Source organism: Brassica napus, chromosome C3 (genome assembly GCF_020379485.1).
Source record: "Brassica napus cultivar Da-Ae chromosome C3, Da-Ae, whole genome shotgun sequence".
NCBI classification, from domain to species: domain Eukaryota; kingdom Viridiplantae; phylum Streptophyta; class Magnoliopsida; order Brassicales; family Brassicaceae; genus Brassica; species Brassica napus.
Genome location: NC_063446.1, coordinates 69,324,489 through 69,340,620, shown reverse-complemented (window position 1 = coordinate 69,340,620; position 16,132 = coordinate 69,324,489). Strand labels below are relative to the sequence as shown.

The 16,132-nt window shown below is 37.9% G+C and overlaps 2 protein-coding genes across 2 annotated transcripts; both read right to left on the bottom strand.

The window, feature by feature from the left end:
- Positions 1 to 4: 4 nt before the first annotated feature.
- On the bottom strand, positions 5 to 3,898 carry LOC106424194 (probable protein phosphatase 2C 59). Its single transcript, XM_048750445.1, has 8 exons — positions 3,765 to 3,898; positions 1,852 to 1,979; positions 1,517 to 1,615; positions 1,238 to 1,396; positions 966 to 1,052; positions 797 to 888; positions 532 to 606; positions 5 to 444 (listed from the first exon to the last, which is right to left on the bottom strand). The coding sequence occupies exons 1-8, from the start codon at positions 3,896 to 3,898 to the stop codon at positions 229 to 231; spliced, it is 990 nt and encodes a 329-aa protein (XP_048606402.1). The 3' UTR covers positions 5 to 228.
- Positions 3,899 to 4,560: 662 nt separating this feature from the next.
- On the bottom strand, positions 4,561 to 7,236 carry LOC106386230 (lariat debranching enzyme). Its single transcript, XM_048750446.1, has 10 exons — positions 7,115 to 7,236; positions 6,910 to 7,068; positions 6,683 to 6,804; positions 6,395 to 6,591; positions 6,140 to 6,322; positions 5,935 to 6,053; positions 5,704 to 5,840; positions 5,456 to 5,578; positions 5,190 to 5,316; positions 4,561 to 5,001 (listed from the first exon to the last, which is right to left on the bottom strand). The coding sequence occupies exons 1-9, from the start codon at positions 7,234 to 7,236 to the stop codon at positions 5,219 to 5,221; spliced, it is 1,260 nt and encodes a 419-aa protein (XP_048606403.1). The 3' UTR covers positions 4,561 to 5,001; positions 5,190 to 5,218.
- Between the last annotated feature and the right edge of the window lie 8,896 nt (positions 7,237 to 16,132).

The following is a 16,132-nucleotide window of genomic DNA, read 5'->3' as shown; positions in this document are numbered from 1 at the left end:
CCAATGTTGCAAATCCATTTTGGAGATGAAACTTAAATCCACAGATATGTTTCTTTACATAGCCAAGTAACCAATGTATAACAACAACAAAAGTGACACGAGACAAGAAAAACAACGTTCGTGCATAAGAGTTTTGTCTATATATATTCTCGATCTTATATAACCTTCCAGATCCATTTGTTTCTTTGAGTAAATGAGAAACCCAAAGGTACGTAACCAATGTTAGAACTAGGTTGATGGGTCACTGGAGCTTCTGTCTGGTATAATACCGTGATCGATTGGGATACTGTTGCTGCTGGTACCTACTGCTCCTGTCTGGTCTGAGAAGAAACGTACAACGACACAAGTTATGTTGTCTGCACTTCCTCTTTGGTAAGCTTCGGTCATCAGTCTCTTTGCACCTTCCTCGGGATCTTCTATCAACTTGACCATGCCAACAGCTTCCTGAGGATAAGATAAGATTTGAACAGAGATTGGTTTTCAAGTCGATTTTTTGAAAGGTTAGGATAGAAAGCAAACGGTACTTCCTACCTCGTTAGATACAACATCCCAGAGACCATCACTCGCAAGAATGAGAAACTCGAGAGAGCTATCAACTTTTTCCTCCTGAAATTTTCATATATGTTCATGAGTGAACGAAGACAGGATAGGTGAAGTCAGTATAAAATAGTATACAATGTGGGCATGAAATAACACAAATAGTCACTCCTTTGCCCCCACAGTTGAGTTTATTCACACAAAAGATAAGTTATTAGTAGCAAAGGGTCGCTAGGAGATTATGGTACAAAGCCAATACCTGTATCTCCGGATCAGCAACGACATACTGCTTCAATAACCTATCGCCAAATGCACGAGAAACCGCAAGAACTCCTCCAACTCTCCATGTTCCTTTTAGCATAACACCAATTAAGTAGACGATATAAACGCATGTTTGAAGAAAAGGTTTTCATTAAACGTTTTCTCACCAGCCCACATGACAAATCCTCCCGCGTCTTCAATTCGTTGGCGCTCATCACTTTGATCAGGCTTGTGATCTCGGGATACAGCAATAGCTTTGACAAACCAAAAAAAGAAATATATTATTAGCAGACACGACGAACATTCACAACTTCCTCCTCAACGATGCATTGTTTACGACAAACTGCAAATTTCATCTACAAGAGTGCTATATCACCTACAAACGTCTTCTAATCTCCACTCAAGAAAAAGATACAAAGATTTGGAAAAGAATCATTACCATTGCCACCTCTGCATATGACGGCTCTAGAGTCCCCTACATTTGCAACAAGTAAACGGTCACCAACTAAGATGGCTGTTGAGGCCGTTGAACCAGCATCTCTGTTCTGACTATTTTCTGATTTAAGAAACTCCGAGTCCGTTTGGTTGTATGCATCAGCTGAAATAAGAAGCAAGCAAATAAAAAAAAAATCGGAAGGGTAAACAAGGCAAGGCACCTTGCTGGGGATCTCTAATTAACGAACCATCTGGTTGACAAGATTAAAAAGAGAAAACAAACCTATTGCTGCAGTAGTGTCAGAGATGAACTTTGGATGCCTGATCAGATTACTGAATAGATTTTGCTTCACATACTCAGCAGCACGTGCACCTCCATGTCCTGCACATAAAAACATTAGCTACATGGCCTCTTCAACACCTTACCGTGTAAAAAGGTAAGCAAACAATATCATAGTTACTAGTTCAGTAGATATCAACGAGTTATTGTTCTCATGTATCATGCGAAAGCCAATCTTACTAAATATCCAATTTACAATATACATACGCTTCCTACATGATATTAGAAACTTTTAAAGTAGTACTGGAGAGGGAGGGAGAGAACGATGGATATAGTACCATCAAAGACACCAAAAAGACCAACAATTTCGCCATGAACGCCATCGATTCGAGTCTCATAGAAGTCCTCCATAGAAGATCTTTTACCAGGAGAGCTTGCGTATCCATAGCTGAACTTCCCGTTCTGACTGCACATAACAAGAAGTTTTTTTTTTTTTTTTAAACATTATAACGCTATATAAACTGACAGCATCTACGGTCAAAGCCTTCATATATGAAACGAAAAACAATTTATAAGTAGTCTAGGAACGATGATTACGCCTTAACATATATATATAATCACACATCTTATAATTCCAATTTCCAAGTAAATCTATCATATCTTCTCATCTAGAAGAGTGTTGGGGGTGGATTTACATCCTCACTCAAGGTTCATTAAGACAATGAATTAGACCCACTTTGTTAGAAAATCCTATACACCTTTTTCTATAAATAAGAAGCTACCTCCTTCTTAGAAAGGATCTTCTCTTCTCCGTTTTATACTTTATGGATTCTTAGATTACTTTACACTAGAAACCATTCTTGTAATACAATCTTTGATCAATAAACTCTTTTTGATGTTCATTTCCCATTTGATTCTTTCAAAATTTCTCCTAAACCTCAAGAATCTAATCATTATCCTTAGATTTTTTATTGTATGATTCCAACAAACATCACCAGCACAAACACCGTTTTTGGATCAAACAGTTGGCGCTAGAAGGAGGGGGCTAAGGAAAACTATCTTCAAAGCATATCAAATTTGAGAGGATCGAGATCTGGTTAAAAAAAAAAAAAAATCCAAAATCGATTCTTTCTTCTTCCTCGATCTGCCGGTGAAGCTTCCGTCTCGATCCGCCAGTGAAGTTGACGGCATCTCCCCCGCTTCTGCGCAAAAGTCCCGATCCAGAGCTCCTCATCTCCAGATCAGAACTTCAAAGGCACGAGCTTCTTGTCCAAGAAGAGCTCGTCGGTGGAGAGCATCGAGCTTGAGCTTTCCGTTCAGACAAAGCATCAGTTTGACTTGAGATCCCCGATCTCACCGAGGGGTCGAGAACTCGCCACCCATCCAGAGGCTTGTCTTCGTCTCACCACGCTGATCTCAATCCGTAGCTTGCTTTCGATTGGATAAAGATATCAGCTTTGGTACCGAAACAATGGCGAACAAACTAGCTCAGCTCATGATCATCTACACCAACAACTAGCAACAACTCATCCTCAAATAATCAATCGCGGTTGTTGAGGCATCACCACCTCAACGAATTGACTTCAGTGGGTGCTTCTCCAACGATCAATTCTCGAGACTTTATCTTGGCAAAGCTCAAGTCTTTATCTCGGCACCTCGTTCTTGAAGATGAGGAACTCATTCAACAGTGGTGCTTCTCCGACGATCACTAAGCAAACATGTTGATTCTTCTCGGCAAAGTAGTGTGACGAGGAGATAAACTCTTCTCGATCTGTAGCTATCCTTTCATGATCGGTCTGCAGGTTCCGTCAGTGACAACGTCTTTAAGCTTCATCCCGAGCACTATTTTTTTGAAATAGTGATCAGTGAGACGCTGCCGACAAAGAAGCTCGGCCTCCTATGCTCCATCGGTGGCGACGTCTTTAAGCTCCGCCAACACCAAGGAGCCCGAGCTGGACACTCAAACACAGCTCTTATCTTGGCTTGTAATTGAACTCCCCGGTTCAAGCTTCAGTCACGATCGTTGAACCAACAAGCCCAATGATGATAGAAGAACGAACGTCCTTCTCGGCAATAAGCGGTGTGACGAAAAGATCGAGACTTTTCTCGGTTAAGCCTCAGGAATTTAAGAAATCTATTTTTTAAATTCTTCATTGTATGAATCCGACAAAAACACTATTTTCGGTTCAAACAAAGAGCAAAACAACAGACATGGTGAAGCTGGGGCAAAAAAAAAAGGAGGAGAGTGAACCTGAGGCCGCCGCCGCTAACAGGTCCATCGTCGGCGTGAACCTGGCTCGAAGATGACAACACAGAATTCAGATATCCCATAGTACCCTCCCAAACACCCTTGTTCAAACACCTAAAAACGACGTCGGAGAACATGTCAATACACAGGACAGAATCTATCACCAAATGCTCACCAGTTCAAAATGACCTGCTTAACTATAAAGCCAAAAACTAATGTGAATAAATGGATTCGAGATCAGATCGAGAGAGAAACTGACGAAATGAGGAGAAGGAGTTGTTAGAGCTTACCAGAAGAAGAAGGAAGTTGTTTTCAAATAATCACAGCGAGATTTGTAGATTAAGAGCCCGACAAGATTTAGGGATCCACCAATCGCTCTGTCCTTTCCGTTTGACAAACTGGAGACGACGAAAAGATATCAATAATAAATGACAGAGTAAACAGGTAAGCCCTTTTTATTTAAATCTGGTTAATCTAATTAATCTTTTATATAAAAATCAGTACTAACTACTAACAATAATGATTTTTGTCGGTACCTCGTGGGCCTAGAAAGATGGTTATTATTATTCCCTTCTTCTTCGTTGCTTCTTTTATACCCACTTTACCGTGAAACGAAGCCAGGATGAATCAGACCGCCATTTCACTAGGATCATGACACGTGTCTTTCATGCAGATTAGGATCCACGGTTAGCCTTACCGCTTAGCGATTCATCAAATAACCTTACAGAGTACCCATAAGCCAAAGTGTCAATAATTTTAGTTTTGTGCTGCCATGTTATTCGAGTCAGCGCATCTTCAATATGAAGCTTAAATTTTGAATTTATTTATTTTCTTTGATCACATAAGAAGTCGAACTACACTTCATTTTCGAATATAAAATAGAGTTGAAGATACTCTTTAGTTAGCAAGCTAAATTGTACTTACTGTGCTATGAAATTTAGAAGCAACCAAAACTCCAAATCTAATGAACAAAAAGACTACAGACAAAATATAACTAATAACAAAAAAAAAAAAAAAAAAAAAAGATAAAGAAAATCAGGTTTCATTCTTGCTCATGGTTCGAAGGGGGCAACAACTTTCATCACATCGATCAAGTCCTCAATGGTCTCATAATAATACTCTTTTTCCTATTTCTCTTCCTCACCAAGATGATTTTGCCTTTTGGAATTTCTCTTCTTCCAGTTGTTTTATCCACTTCTTCCATCACCCTCCTCGGATAGTAACTTCCCAAGCCAATGTACTTCAGGAAGAAAGACAAAAGTGCTCAGCTTTCTCGAAAACATAACTAACTGCATATGTTAGACATTTTATGATTCATTTGTAGGAACAAAAACCTCGTTTTCTAATCACAAAATCCCCACTAATGTGGCTGTTTCCAAAATTGACGATTAAGCAAAAAGCATAAATTACCAAGAGAAAGGTTCTGACCATTGGAATGGAGATATGATTCATGCCTCCTATTCTCTTGTAGGGTCGTCGGCTTTTGCTTCTGCTATCTCTTCCAAATCATCAATATCATCGATTGGGATTTCTTCACTATCATACGTTTGAAAGTCTGCAATACACAACCATACATGTTTAATTTGCACTAAAGGTATCTCTGTCATTGGTGCTTGATGCAGTTTCATTACAATCAGATAGAATGAGTCAATGAACAACTTCACAGAATAAATCAAGAAAGCCAAAATCATTACCAGATGGAAGAGCCGGTGAAGCAGGGATCGCGGTTCTTTCCCCTGTTACTGGCGACGAATCAAGGAGATAAGGAAGACCAAGGAGCTCTAACAAAGACAGTGTCTGGGGATTCTGCGGGATATCTGCATAATTCCACACGAAAACACATGTTAACCAATTATTTTGTTTATTTTACATCCTAGCAGATCTCATCGGTTATTCACCAACTATACATAATCCTCTAATATATCCAGTGCATTTAACTTACCAGGTATGGAATCAAAGACACGCTGTGATGGGTTATATGCAGGGACTGTCTTTACAAACTCAAAAGGTTTAAATTGCCTTTCCTCTAGCTTCTTCCTCACCCACTCGCGGCTCTCTTCTATATTCATTGCAGCAGAGCTATTTTCGCAAAAACAGTACGTAAGTGAGTGGAAAAAATGAATGGGAGAGATATAAACATGTCTTAGTAAGTAGCTTGCTTAAGATGGTACACCTGAAATTAGCGCGTCGCTGTGTTAGTGGGAAAACAGAATTGAACTTTCGTGTTATTGCTAGCCACTCTTCGTCGTATAGAATTTCAACAGCTCCAGGCTCTGACTCGACTTCAATGATCTAACAAACATCCTAAAAAGTTATAAGATATTCGTTTGCTTGAAAAGAACAAAGCTTAAGCTGGAGAGGAGAGAGAGATGAAGAACCTGTAGAAAATTTTTCCCTGGAGCGCATTTATCCAAGGCAAGAAACTTTGTCACTGAGCCATCACTCCCGTGTTGAATAGAAGCAGCGAATTTGCAGTGTAAGTGAGCTGAGAACCAATACCGTGGCTTTAGTTTTTCTAGCAGTAGAGCCGCTGGTTTACTTCCAAGAGTTCTCGTCTCGATCTATTACAGATTTGGTCCGATTAACTCCAATCACTTCAAACCAAAACATTTTCCCAATAACTTCACGTTTACCTCTTCTTGGAAGTAAGGCTTTTGCTGAATAAGAAGTACTTTCGAGTCTCCATAATCAGTGATTCCAACAGGCCAGTCGTGTGAGAGGAATATATCAAGCGGCTCTTCAAGCTGCATCAACTTGTGGACATCATACTCACGAACATGGTAGACCGATCGGATGGTGTTCTTGTTATATGGCGGCCGCTCAAAGTGTCCTACTCACAATAGAGACACAACTCAGAAATCCGTTTTCTTTTTTTTTGTATTTCAAGAACTGGACTATGGTTCTTGATCTGAGAGACTAACCTGAACGGTAATCTTGGCCATTGTAAATACCAGAAAGGCCTCCAATTCGCAGATTACAGTACTTCACAGCCCCGGCATAACCTAGAAAGTAGATATTGGTGGCAGCCCAGCCACCATAGTACCTAGAGGCTAGAGCAGCAACAACAACAACCAGTAATCATCAAGAACACATTCTTCAGCTTCAGGATCCTAATCAAGACCGAGTAAAAGGTTAGTAGACAACTTACAGCTCCCACAAGTAGTTGGAAGCCTCGTGATTCCCGCCGATGAAAATGGTGGGAACCGGGGCAACTTCTTGGCCGGAGTAGTACTTCCAGAAGGACTTCACCTCTCTGTATTTTATAGGCACGCTAAGGCTATCCATGTCTTTCTCATTTCTCACAGCCACTAAGAAAGCAGAAAACAAATAGTATTCTATTCATAGAGTTAACCTGGAAATCGCCGCAGCAGAGGAGGAGATCGACTTTAGTGTTGTGAATCTGTTTATGGTGTTGGATTGTCTTGTACACATTGTCAAGGTCTCCATGCATACAACCTTCAATAGCAATCTTCATTGCCCCTATGGATTCTTGGGTTTCAAGAACTATAACACGAGCTCACCTTTTGATGCTCCTCCTGAGTTTAAATAACAACACAGAACAATCCGTTGAGGCAAAAAGGAAACATAGTTATTATTGTCAAAGTTTGAAACTTTTCAGCATTGACATAACTTTACATCTAAAACAAAGATCCATAGATCAAAACCCAGAGAGTAACAACACTATCCACAACCAAATCGCTTAGAGACTAAGATCAAACATGCAATCCCTATGTGCACAGATAAAAGTACATGCCCAGTTTCAATATCGATTCTTACCGTCGTCTCACGCGAAACGAAGGAAGGATTAGTTGGTGGTTCCTGGATAAACCCAGAAGCAGACGAATTGAGTAAGAGCAGAGACGGTGAAGCGAGGATTTAGGGCTTGATTGTTTTTGAATCGGAAATCGCCCGACTCGCGGAGAGAAGAAACTAGATACGGCGTCGTTTACCATAAAATGAAACGACTTCGTTTACATAAAATGAAACGGCGTCGTCACAAGGCTAATAGTAATATGAGCTAATTCGCTCAAAACCCATAAAAAAAAAGTAATTAGGTGAATACATGCAACAGTGAAAAGTGAAATTTTCTTTAGCATAAAGATAGATGAAATTACCTTTGTACACCTACATAAAGATTTATTAAAGATTTGTTGTATTTATCTAGATTTTGTAATTGAAACAGTAGCTTTTGTAGAGCAAACGGTAAAAACATTCTCTTTCCATTATCGATGAGCTCTCTCACACATTTTTCTTCTTAATAATTTCTTCCAGGTTTAAAGTAAAACTCCATCTTTCTTTTTTTTCCTTCAAACGAGATGCTTTAACAAAATGGACTGATTAAGTGGAGATTCGATGAGTGTTTTTTTATATTATAAATAATTGATGAGTGTTTGTAGGTAATCGTCTGCGGCTTATCTTTTCTGGTGTGATAGACATCAGATTTGAGCTTTTATCTAAAGGTGTTTATATAAACTTAGATCAATGATTATCATTGCTAGTTTTTGGTAGATTTAATTCAGGCAACTTCTTTGGTGGTGTTGATCAAAGACACATGCGTGAATTAAAAAACTTGCATACAAACGATATCATCGGTTAATACAAAACGTGGACGGCTAACTTTGTATTTGCATTGCTAACATATTATTTACTTGTTATTATGCAACAAAAGATATATATTTTAATTCATAACCTTGTATGAAATATAATAGTAGTGTATCAATATAAATTTAGGTAATGACTTAATATAAGACATGCTGGTTATAAGTCAGTTAATCAAAATTAGAAATATCATTTGTAAATTATATTAGACAAACAAATAATTGAAAATGTTATACTACATGATTGTGTATAGCCGGCTAAAAACTTTACTTGTATTTTTAAACATAATATTAGCTTCAACAAAATGAAATATAAAGTACGTGAAAATGTTATTAACCGGATAAAACATGCAAAGCACAGCTAAAACTAGCATTAGCTCAGAATAATATTGGTTAGACATCAAAATGACGCATTATTACTAAGATTGTTTTAACTTAGGCTGTGGACGGCTAGTTTTATATTTGTATTGCTAACACATTATTCACTTGTTATTGTAATACAAACATCCTCCTTGGTCGAGAACATGTTCTCTTTGCTAATCAGTTTGAGCAAGTAGTCCACCTTAAAGTCCTTTCTCCTCGTCAGACCAAACCATTTCGGATATTTCATCGCCTCATATAATGCATTTAACTTGTGCCTACATAGTACGGTTAGAGCTAAAAGTAGCAGTTACTCAAAAAGGTTATCCAAATAATATTTCGATAACGGGATTAGCGTATAAAGTTCTGGAACTATTTACCTTAGCTTCCGTATCAGTTTCCCTTGCATGACCAGGGATCATGCTTATTTTTCTCAGATTAATTCTATGGTGTGTCTTCATCTTCATTGGCATCTTTCGACTTGGCAAAAAAAAAAATTCCAAGACGCTACCCGGATCGATTTGGACTCTTGTTGACATCATCAAAATCTTAGGAGGAAATCAACACCCTTATATTTATGTAAAGGTTGTCTCTAAATATATAAAAAACAGATCTAGTTAGGCGTTGATTTACCAATTTAAATATTGAATTCCCAATTACAAGATTTAGTTATTAATATTCTTTCACTTGAGACGGATTATCTTCCCCCTTTCTTCCTTTCACTATATACAGAATTCATAACACTAGTACCGGCCTTGAGGGGAAGCCACCGAAGCATTGGCTTCCGGCCTTCTATATTATTAACAAATATCGGCCTTTATTTCAATGAACCATCTTTAATGTAGTGGTTTACTTAGAAAGTCAAGACCAGTGCTGGGCTGCATAACACCATGAAATACTTACATATACAATTCAATACAGAAACAAACATCGTATATTACAGAGAAAAAACCTCTAAAACAGAGAGAATTTTTTTTATCTTTTTCCCCTGATTAGATGTTACCGTCTTCCATATAAAATGAACGGTGGTGGAGAGATGAGGGTGACAAAAAATATGGTGGGCGAATCATCTCTAGCCAATGCCGGCTTTGAGGGTGTGCTAGAGGTGCAGTAGCACATGGTCCTAATTTCTTTTACCACAATTTCATTAAAATTCAGGGTCCATTTTTTTTCAAAAACTGTTATTATCCAACAAATATACGTGAATTCTAGAAAAAAAATATATGTGGCATTGGAATATGAAACCACAAACACGTGAGTTTAAGCTATTTAATATTATTTAACTCACAAATTCAGTATCATTGTTTTTTTAATGTTAGCATTATTTCAAACAAAAATTTTATCGATCTCTGAGTCATTTCATATATATAGCACAGGGCCTACCAACACTTTGAGCCGGGCCTTTCTCTAGCTAAATCAGAAAAGTGATCTTTTGGTCTTGATGAAGAAAAGATGAACCTCGAATTTCATGTAAGGTCGGAAAAAAATGGGTTCGCATAGCTTCTGAAAGATTTGGGGGAAAAAAGTAGATTCTTTTACACGTGAAAACTAAATAGAGTTTTTGTAGAAGATATGAACGATCTTGGAAGAAATGTAGTAGTAGATTAGGAATAGGAGTAACACTGTCATTAAAATTTTACGAACAGTGCAAGATAGTGTATATAGGTATATTACTAATTATGAAGAAATGTTTTGGTAGGAGATGCAAATACTCTAGATTTATCTACACCGTTCCCACATACATGGACATAAATATAAAACAAAGAAGCAATAAAGGTGAAAAGAAAAACACCGAAGGGACGATAATTAAAGCTACTCGAGAGTGTTAATTTGTGAGCACCGTTGCATTCTCTTGTGATAATAGGGCAAGACTCATCCCATGGAAGAAGAGATGTTAGTTTTACTAATACAAAAAAACTGCAAATTAAAAGACCACAATACTGAAGAATTAAGGCTCTTTATTTTTGCTCTTAAAGCTTCAAGGCGGAGCAAGAACGATGGGCATGTACTACGATAGTTTGGTGGCAAAACTGTTGTATTCTTCATTTCTATTTAATTTTGGTGGTTTCGATGTTACCTATAACTCTATTAGTATATCTATGATGTGACTTTGTATTAGATCTTTGTTCAGAGAGAATTTCAGTATGTTTTTTTATTTGATTTGGTTTTTTTGAGGACTACTCGTTTCCGTTTGTTACTGTTCGGTCTTGTTGTCACAAGATTGTGACCTAGTATCGGAGTGTCTCCTTACACCACTTTTACAAAGATTGTATTGTATGTTTTGTTTTGTTTCAAAGTTTTAATAAATGTTTTATTGTTTTGAAGTAACTGTTAGAGCATGTTTAACCCTTACAGCCAAAGTCGGTCTCTTAATAATTTTTTAGTAATTAATCATAGTTAAGAGTTTGATCTTAAGAGACATCTATTTTGTTAACTCCAATGGTAAGTTTTTAATTAGGGGTTCTTAAGAAAAAAAAATTATTTAACTTAAATTTTTTAAAGAGAAAATTTATTTATTAAATTAAACATATTAAAATAAACATATTAAAACATTAATTTTTAAAAAGAACATCAAAAGAAAGATTAGTAAAATAAACGAGAATAATTTGAAAGAAATATCCGAGCTCAGTTGTTGTCTTCACCACGTCCGAATTTACGCCATACATGTTCAACCAAATCAGCTTTCAGTTGTTGATGCATTTGTTTATCACGAATTCTAGTTCGAGCAGCCATCATATTGCCGATATTTGTAGGGATATCTGTAGAGAACGTGAGATCCACATGTGAACTTCCGGTGTCTTCTCCTGGTTGGAACTCTGAAACATCATATTGAGTGTATCCATCTCGTTCGTCTTCTACCATCATGTTATGGAGTATGATACATGCTCTCATAATCTTTCCAATTTTGACTTTATCCCAAAAAGTGCTTGATTTTTAACAATGGCAAAGCGAGCTTGCAAGACTCCAAAAGCACGCTCGACATCTTTTCGGACAGCTTCTTGATGTTGCGCAAATAAAACCGCTTTCGGCCCTTGTGGTATTGAAATTGATTGGATAAAAGTTGCTCATTTCGGATAAATACCGTCGGTGAGATAGTAAGCCATATGATACTCTCTTCCATTGACAGAGAAGGTGACTTGCGGAGCTTGGCCTTTTATTATGTCATCAAAAACAGGTGAGCGATCAAGAACATTGATATCATTTAAGGTACCTGGAGGTCCAAAAAATGCATGCCATATCCATAGATCATACGATGCAACCGCCTCTAAAACGATTGTGGGTTTCCCCGAACCCCGTGAATATTGACCTTTCCAAGCGGTGGGACAATTCTTCCACTCCCAATGCATACAATCGATGCTTCCTATCATCCTGGGAAATCCACGATGCTCACCAATATGAAGTAGACGTTGAAGATCAGCCGGTGTTGGTCTTCTTAGGTACTGATCGCCGAATAAATATATTATTCCATCCACAAAATTTTCCGAACATGACCGAGTTGTAGATGAACCGAGTCTGAGGTATTCGTCAACCGTATCAGCCGCAGTACCATATGCCAAACAACGAATGGCAGCGGTACACTTTTGAAGAGGAGAGAGACTAAGCCTTCCGAGAGCATCTTTCTTTTGTCGAAAGAATTCAACTTCATTGGAGAGTCGATCAACAATATGCATGAACAATGGCTTATTCATCCTAAAATGTCGTCGGAATAGATTATCAGGGTATGTTGGAGTTTCACTGAAATAATCATTCCATAAACGTATATCGCCCTCTTCACGATTTCTTTCGATGTAAGCTCATTTTTTTCTTTTTTTCTTTTCTTCTTCTTGATTACCATAATTAATGGTAAAATTCTCGAAACTTTGCTCAAAATGTTGTTCAAAATTTTGATCAAAATGTTGGTCAAAATATTGATCAAATTTTTCGTCCAATTTTTCATCATCCAATCCCTCGAAAGGATTTTGTGAAGAAGATGCCATATGGAAAGAGAATTTTTTTTTTTTGTTAAACGTTTGGAACAAGAATTGTTTGAAATGAGAATAGAGAAAGGGAGAACAAGCGTAATTTGAAAAATGTGACTGATTCAAACTGAGAATATAAAAAAGGAGAGAAGAAGAGTTTGTGTTTCTTGAATGAGAGAAGCAGAGTTGTGTTTCTTGAATGAGAGAATACGAGTTGTGTTTCTTGAATGAGAGAAGAAGAGTTGTGTTGTAGAATGAGAATTAGTTCTTAATTTATAGAACAAGAGAACCAAAAGTACAAGACTACCATACCAATAATACAAGACTACCAACTCTCGTGACTACACAAACATACAAAATGCATGCCTACAAAATAATCCAAGAGTCTCGTGACTGGTGACTACACAAATATACAAAATGCATGTCATACAATCCGTGACCTGCAAGAACCAAAATACAACATACAGGAGCCTGTCCGTGACCTTCCTCTCTCAGCTTCTTCTCTTCCTCTTCTTACCATCACCCTTAGAAGATTGGCCTACTTCTAGCTTGATTCCCGAGTTCAGTACCTTGAACTTCTCCTCTCTCAGCTTCTTCTCTTCCTGTTCCATCCTTTTCAGCATCCTTCTGAACTCAGGTTCGATGTCCTCAACCGATTCCTCCACCCTAATCAAGTACCCCATGTTTCTCATGTATTCTTCAAAGCTCAACTCCACCATATCTTCTTCTTCTTCTTCTTCTTCTTCTTCTTCTTCATCTGATATCTCCACCACTTCAACTTCAGTTGGTGTGCTATCCGCAACATCATCATCTGTATCTTCTTGTGGGAGAGGCGGTATGATTCCTCTTGCTGAGAGGCCACAAACAATCGGTTTTCTTGCTTCCATTTCGGTTTCTGTTCCCCTGAAAAACAAAAAAAGTAAAACCATCTACTTATATTTAAAAGACTGATAACATTGATCACAAAGATTATTATATTACACATCAACTTATATTTCTAAGCAAGATTGATAACATTTATCACAAAGACTACTAATTGACTAACATTGATCTACTTATATTTTAAAGGATTACATTGACAACATTTCAGTAATCAGTTTGTTCTTAAGTGCCACTTCTAATTCACTAAGTGGCTCTGTTTTTGCAAGCAAACTGTCAAGCAGTTTGGTCTTGCTAAGCTTATCCTTCATAATTAAGTCCTTCGCCTTTATCTCCCACATTTGCCGCAACTCTTGCATATTCTTCCCTTCTTCTCCCATTGGCCTTTTAGCCTTCGTCTTTGCTGCCTTAACACCCATAGGCCTAGCCATTGGTTCATCCTCTCCATTGACACTGGGCATAGATGCTGATGACTGAAAAGATTGTTCTTCCCCCACCCTCTTTCTTTTTGAACCAGAGCTTTGTTGACTACTTCCATAAGCCCCACACCATTTCTGATCATTCCTAAGCTCCCTCCAGGCATGCTCTAATGAGAACTTCACCTTGTAATCGTTAAATAAAATTTCATGTGCAGCCTTCAGAACATCATCTTCACTCTGACCACTGGTCCTCTGTTTTGTTGCAGCGTCATATGAACCCACGAACTTACAGACACCCTCATTTATCTTCCCCCACCTTTGCTTACAGTGGCTTTGCTCTCTCTTAGCCAAACCAATCACCTTGGGACTTGCATTATAATAAGCGGCAATCCTCTTCCAAAAGGTTCCTGCTCTTTGCTCATTTCCAACTAGTGGATCCTTGGAGGTGTTCAACCATGCACTGATGAGGACCAGGTCTTCAGCTATTGACCACTTGCACCTTTGCTTACGGTCCTCACAATTTTGTGCACGTGAAGCAGAACCTCCAAGGTCTGGACTAGGTAAAGAACTCAAAAACGGAGTTGGGTTTTCATGGTCAGGTAGTTGACTGTTTAGTAGGTGTACAAAGCCAGAAGACTGGCTTTGATGAGAATCCATAGAGAGAAGAGTTAGAGAAAATATGAAGGAGATGAAGTTTATGAAGTAAACGAAGTTAAAGGAAGCTTTAATAGAGGAAAGTAGATGAAGTTTTAATGTTGCTTTTAATTTTTTTTAATTGTTTTAGGAAGTAGTTGTTTGTTGTAGATTTGTTTATATGAAGTTTTAATGTTTGTATATGTTTTAATGTTTCTATCTAACAAAGGACACACCATAAATGACAGACATCAAGAAACACGACTTTAATATAAAGGACTTTTTATGATTTAGATTTCAAATTACGTATTGCATTTTTGAATTGATCAGCAAAAAGAAACATCAAATCGGAGATGTGTGAATGCTTTAACAAGATGAAAACATGATGATTATACATAGAGCAAACAAGCAAACAAACTAATAAGCGATCAAAGAAAGAAAGAACAATTCACAGGATGCAAAATTAATCAGCATGGGAAAGCAATTCAAAGAACAACTCAGGTTTATTTCTATGTTTATCTACCTCTCGGAAACATCAAACAACATCTATATGTAAATAAAAAGACCAGAAGCTTACCAGATGTTCTGTCTGTAGAATGACTCTTCCTGCAGCCCCCTCTGTGATTCAGTACAACCCTCTTCAGAACTTAAAAAGAGGAACAACAAAGCATCAACACTCTTCACAACCAGATTCAACTTATATGAATTCAAATTCACCACAAGCTTACCTAAATCTTCTTCTGTATGATGAATCTTGTTGTGGATACCTCTTTGATTCACGCGATCACACTTGAGAACCTCAAAAACGCACAAAACATCACATTATGTTCGACCCTGAATCTAACCAACTCAACACACATGCATGTCCTATAAACGATGAAAAAAACACAGTTTACCTTTTGTTCTTCAACTCCGAGATACACGAAAACAGAATAGCTCCTATCTCTACTTCTTTCTAACCGATTTGGCTCACCTGAAGACAAATAAATCATCAAATCAGTTCTTATTAGGGTTTCAATTCGAGGGTTTGATGACAATATAGGAAGACGATAGAGCAAGAAGAGGATAGAGGAAGAACAGAAGACGATTGAGGGAGATCATACCTTCGACGATGTGGTCTGATGGGAGCTTTGCTTCGCCGGGTCCGCAAACACGGCCACCGAGTCGAAGAAGATGAAGAGATCTCTCTCGCGGCTGATTTTGGCTGGATTTGGTCGGAGAAGAACGAATTCTCTGTGAGAAAGGAGAGAGAGAGAGACGAAAAGACAGTCACAAGATGCGCCTCCTCCGTAGGGTTTTCTGGAACCCAGCTCTTACCACATTTTTTTTTTTAATTTTAAAATGGCATTTTGGGCTTAGAACCCAACTAAGATGCAGAGTTAAACACGCTCTTAGGTCATCTCCCACAATTTTAAAATCATTACTTTTCAACAATTCCACGACGCAAGTCATTTAAATTTTTGATAAAGAAAAAGAAAGGACAAAAGCGTATGCATGCGTGATGCATACAGGATGACGTAGGG

Excerpts from the sequence above, each read along its gene's own strand:
- LOC106424194 (XM_048750445.1), bottom strand. The coding sequence starts at position 3,898 with ATGTTCTCCGACGTCGTTTTTAGGTGTTTGAACAAGGGTGTTTGGGAG. Across the intron at positions 1,053-1,237 it reads CATATGCAGAGGTGGCAATG|CTATTGCTGTATCCCGAGAT; the intron begins GTAATGATTCTT and ends GGTTTGTCAAAG. Across the intron at positions 445-531 it reads GGGATGTTGTATCTAACGAG|GAAGCTGTTGGCATGGTCAA; the intron begins GTAGGAAGTACC and ends TCTTATCCTCAG.
- LOC106386230 (XM_048750446.1), bottom strand. The coding sequence starts at position 7,236 with ATGAAGATTGCTATTGAAGGTTGTATGCATGGAGACCTTGACAATGTG. Across the intron at positions 6,805-6,909 it reads TCCAACTACTTGTGGGAGCT|GTACTATGGTGGCTGGGCTG; the intron begins GTAAGTTGTCTA and ends TCTAGCCTCTAG. Across the intron at positions 6,592-6,682 it reads TGGCCAAGATTACCGTTCAG|GACACTTTGAGCGGCCGCCA; the intron begins GTTAGTCTCTCA and ends TATTGTGAGTAG.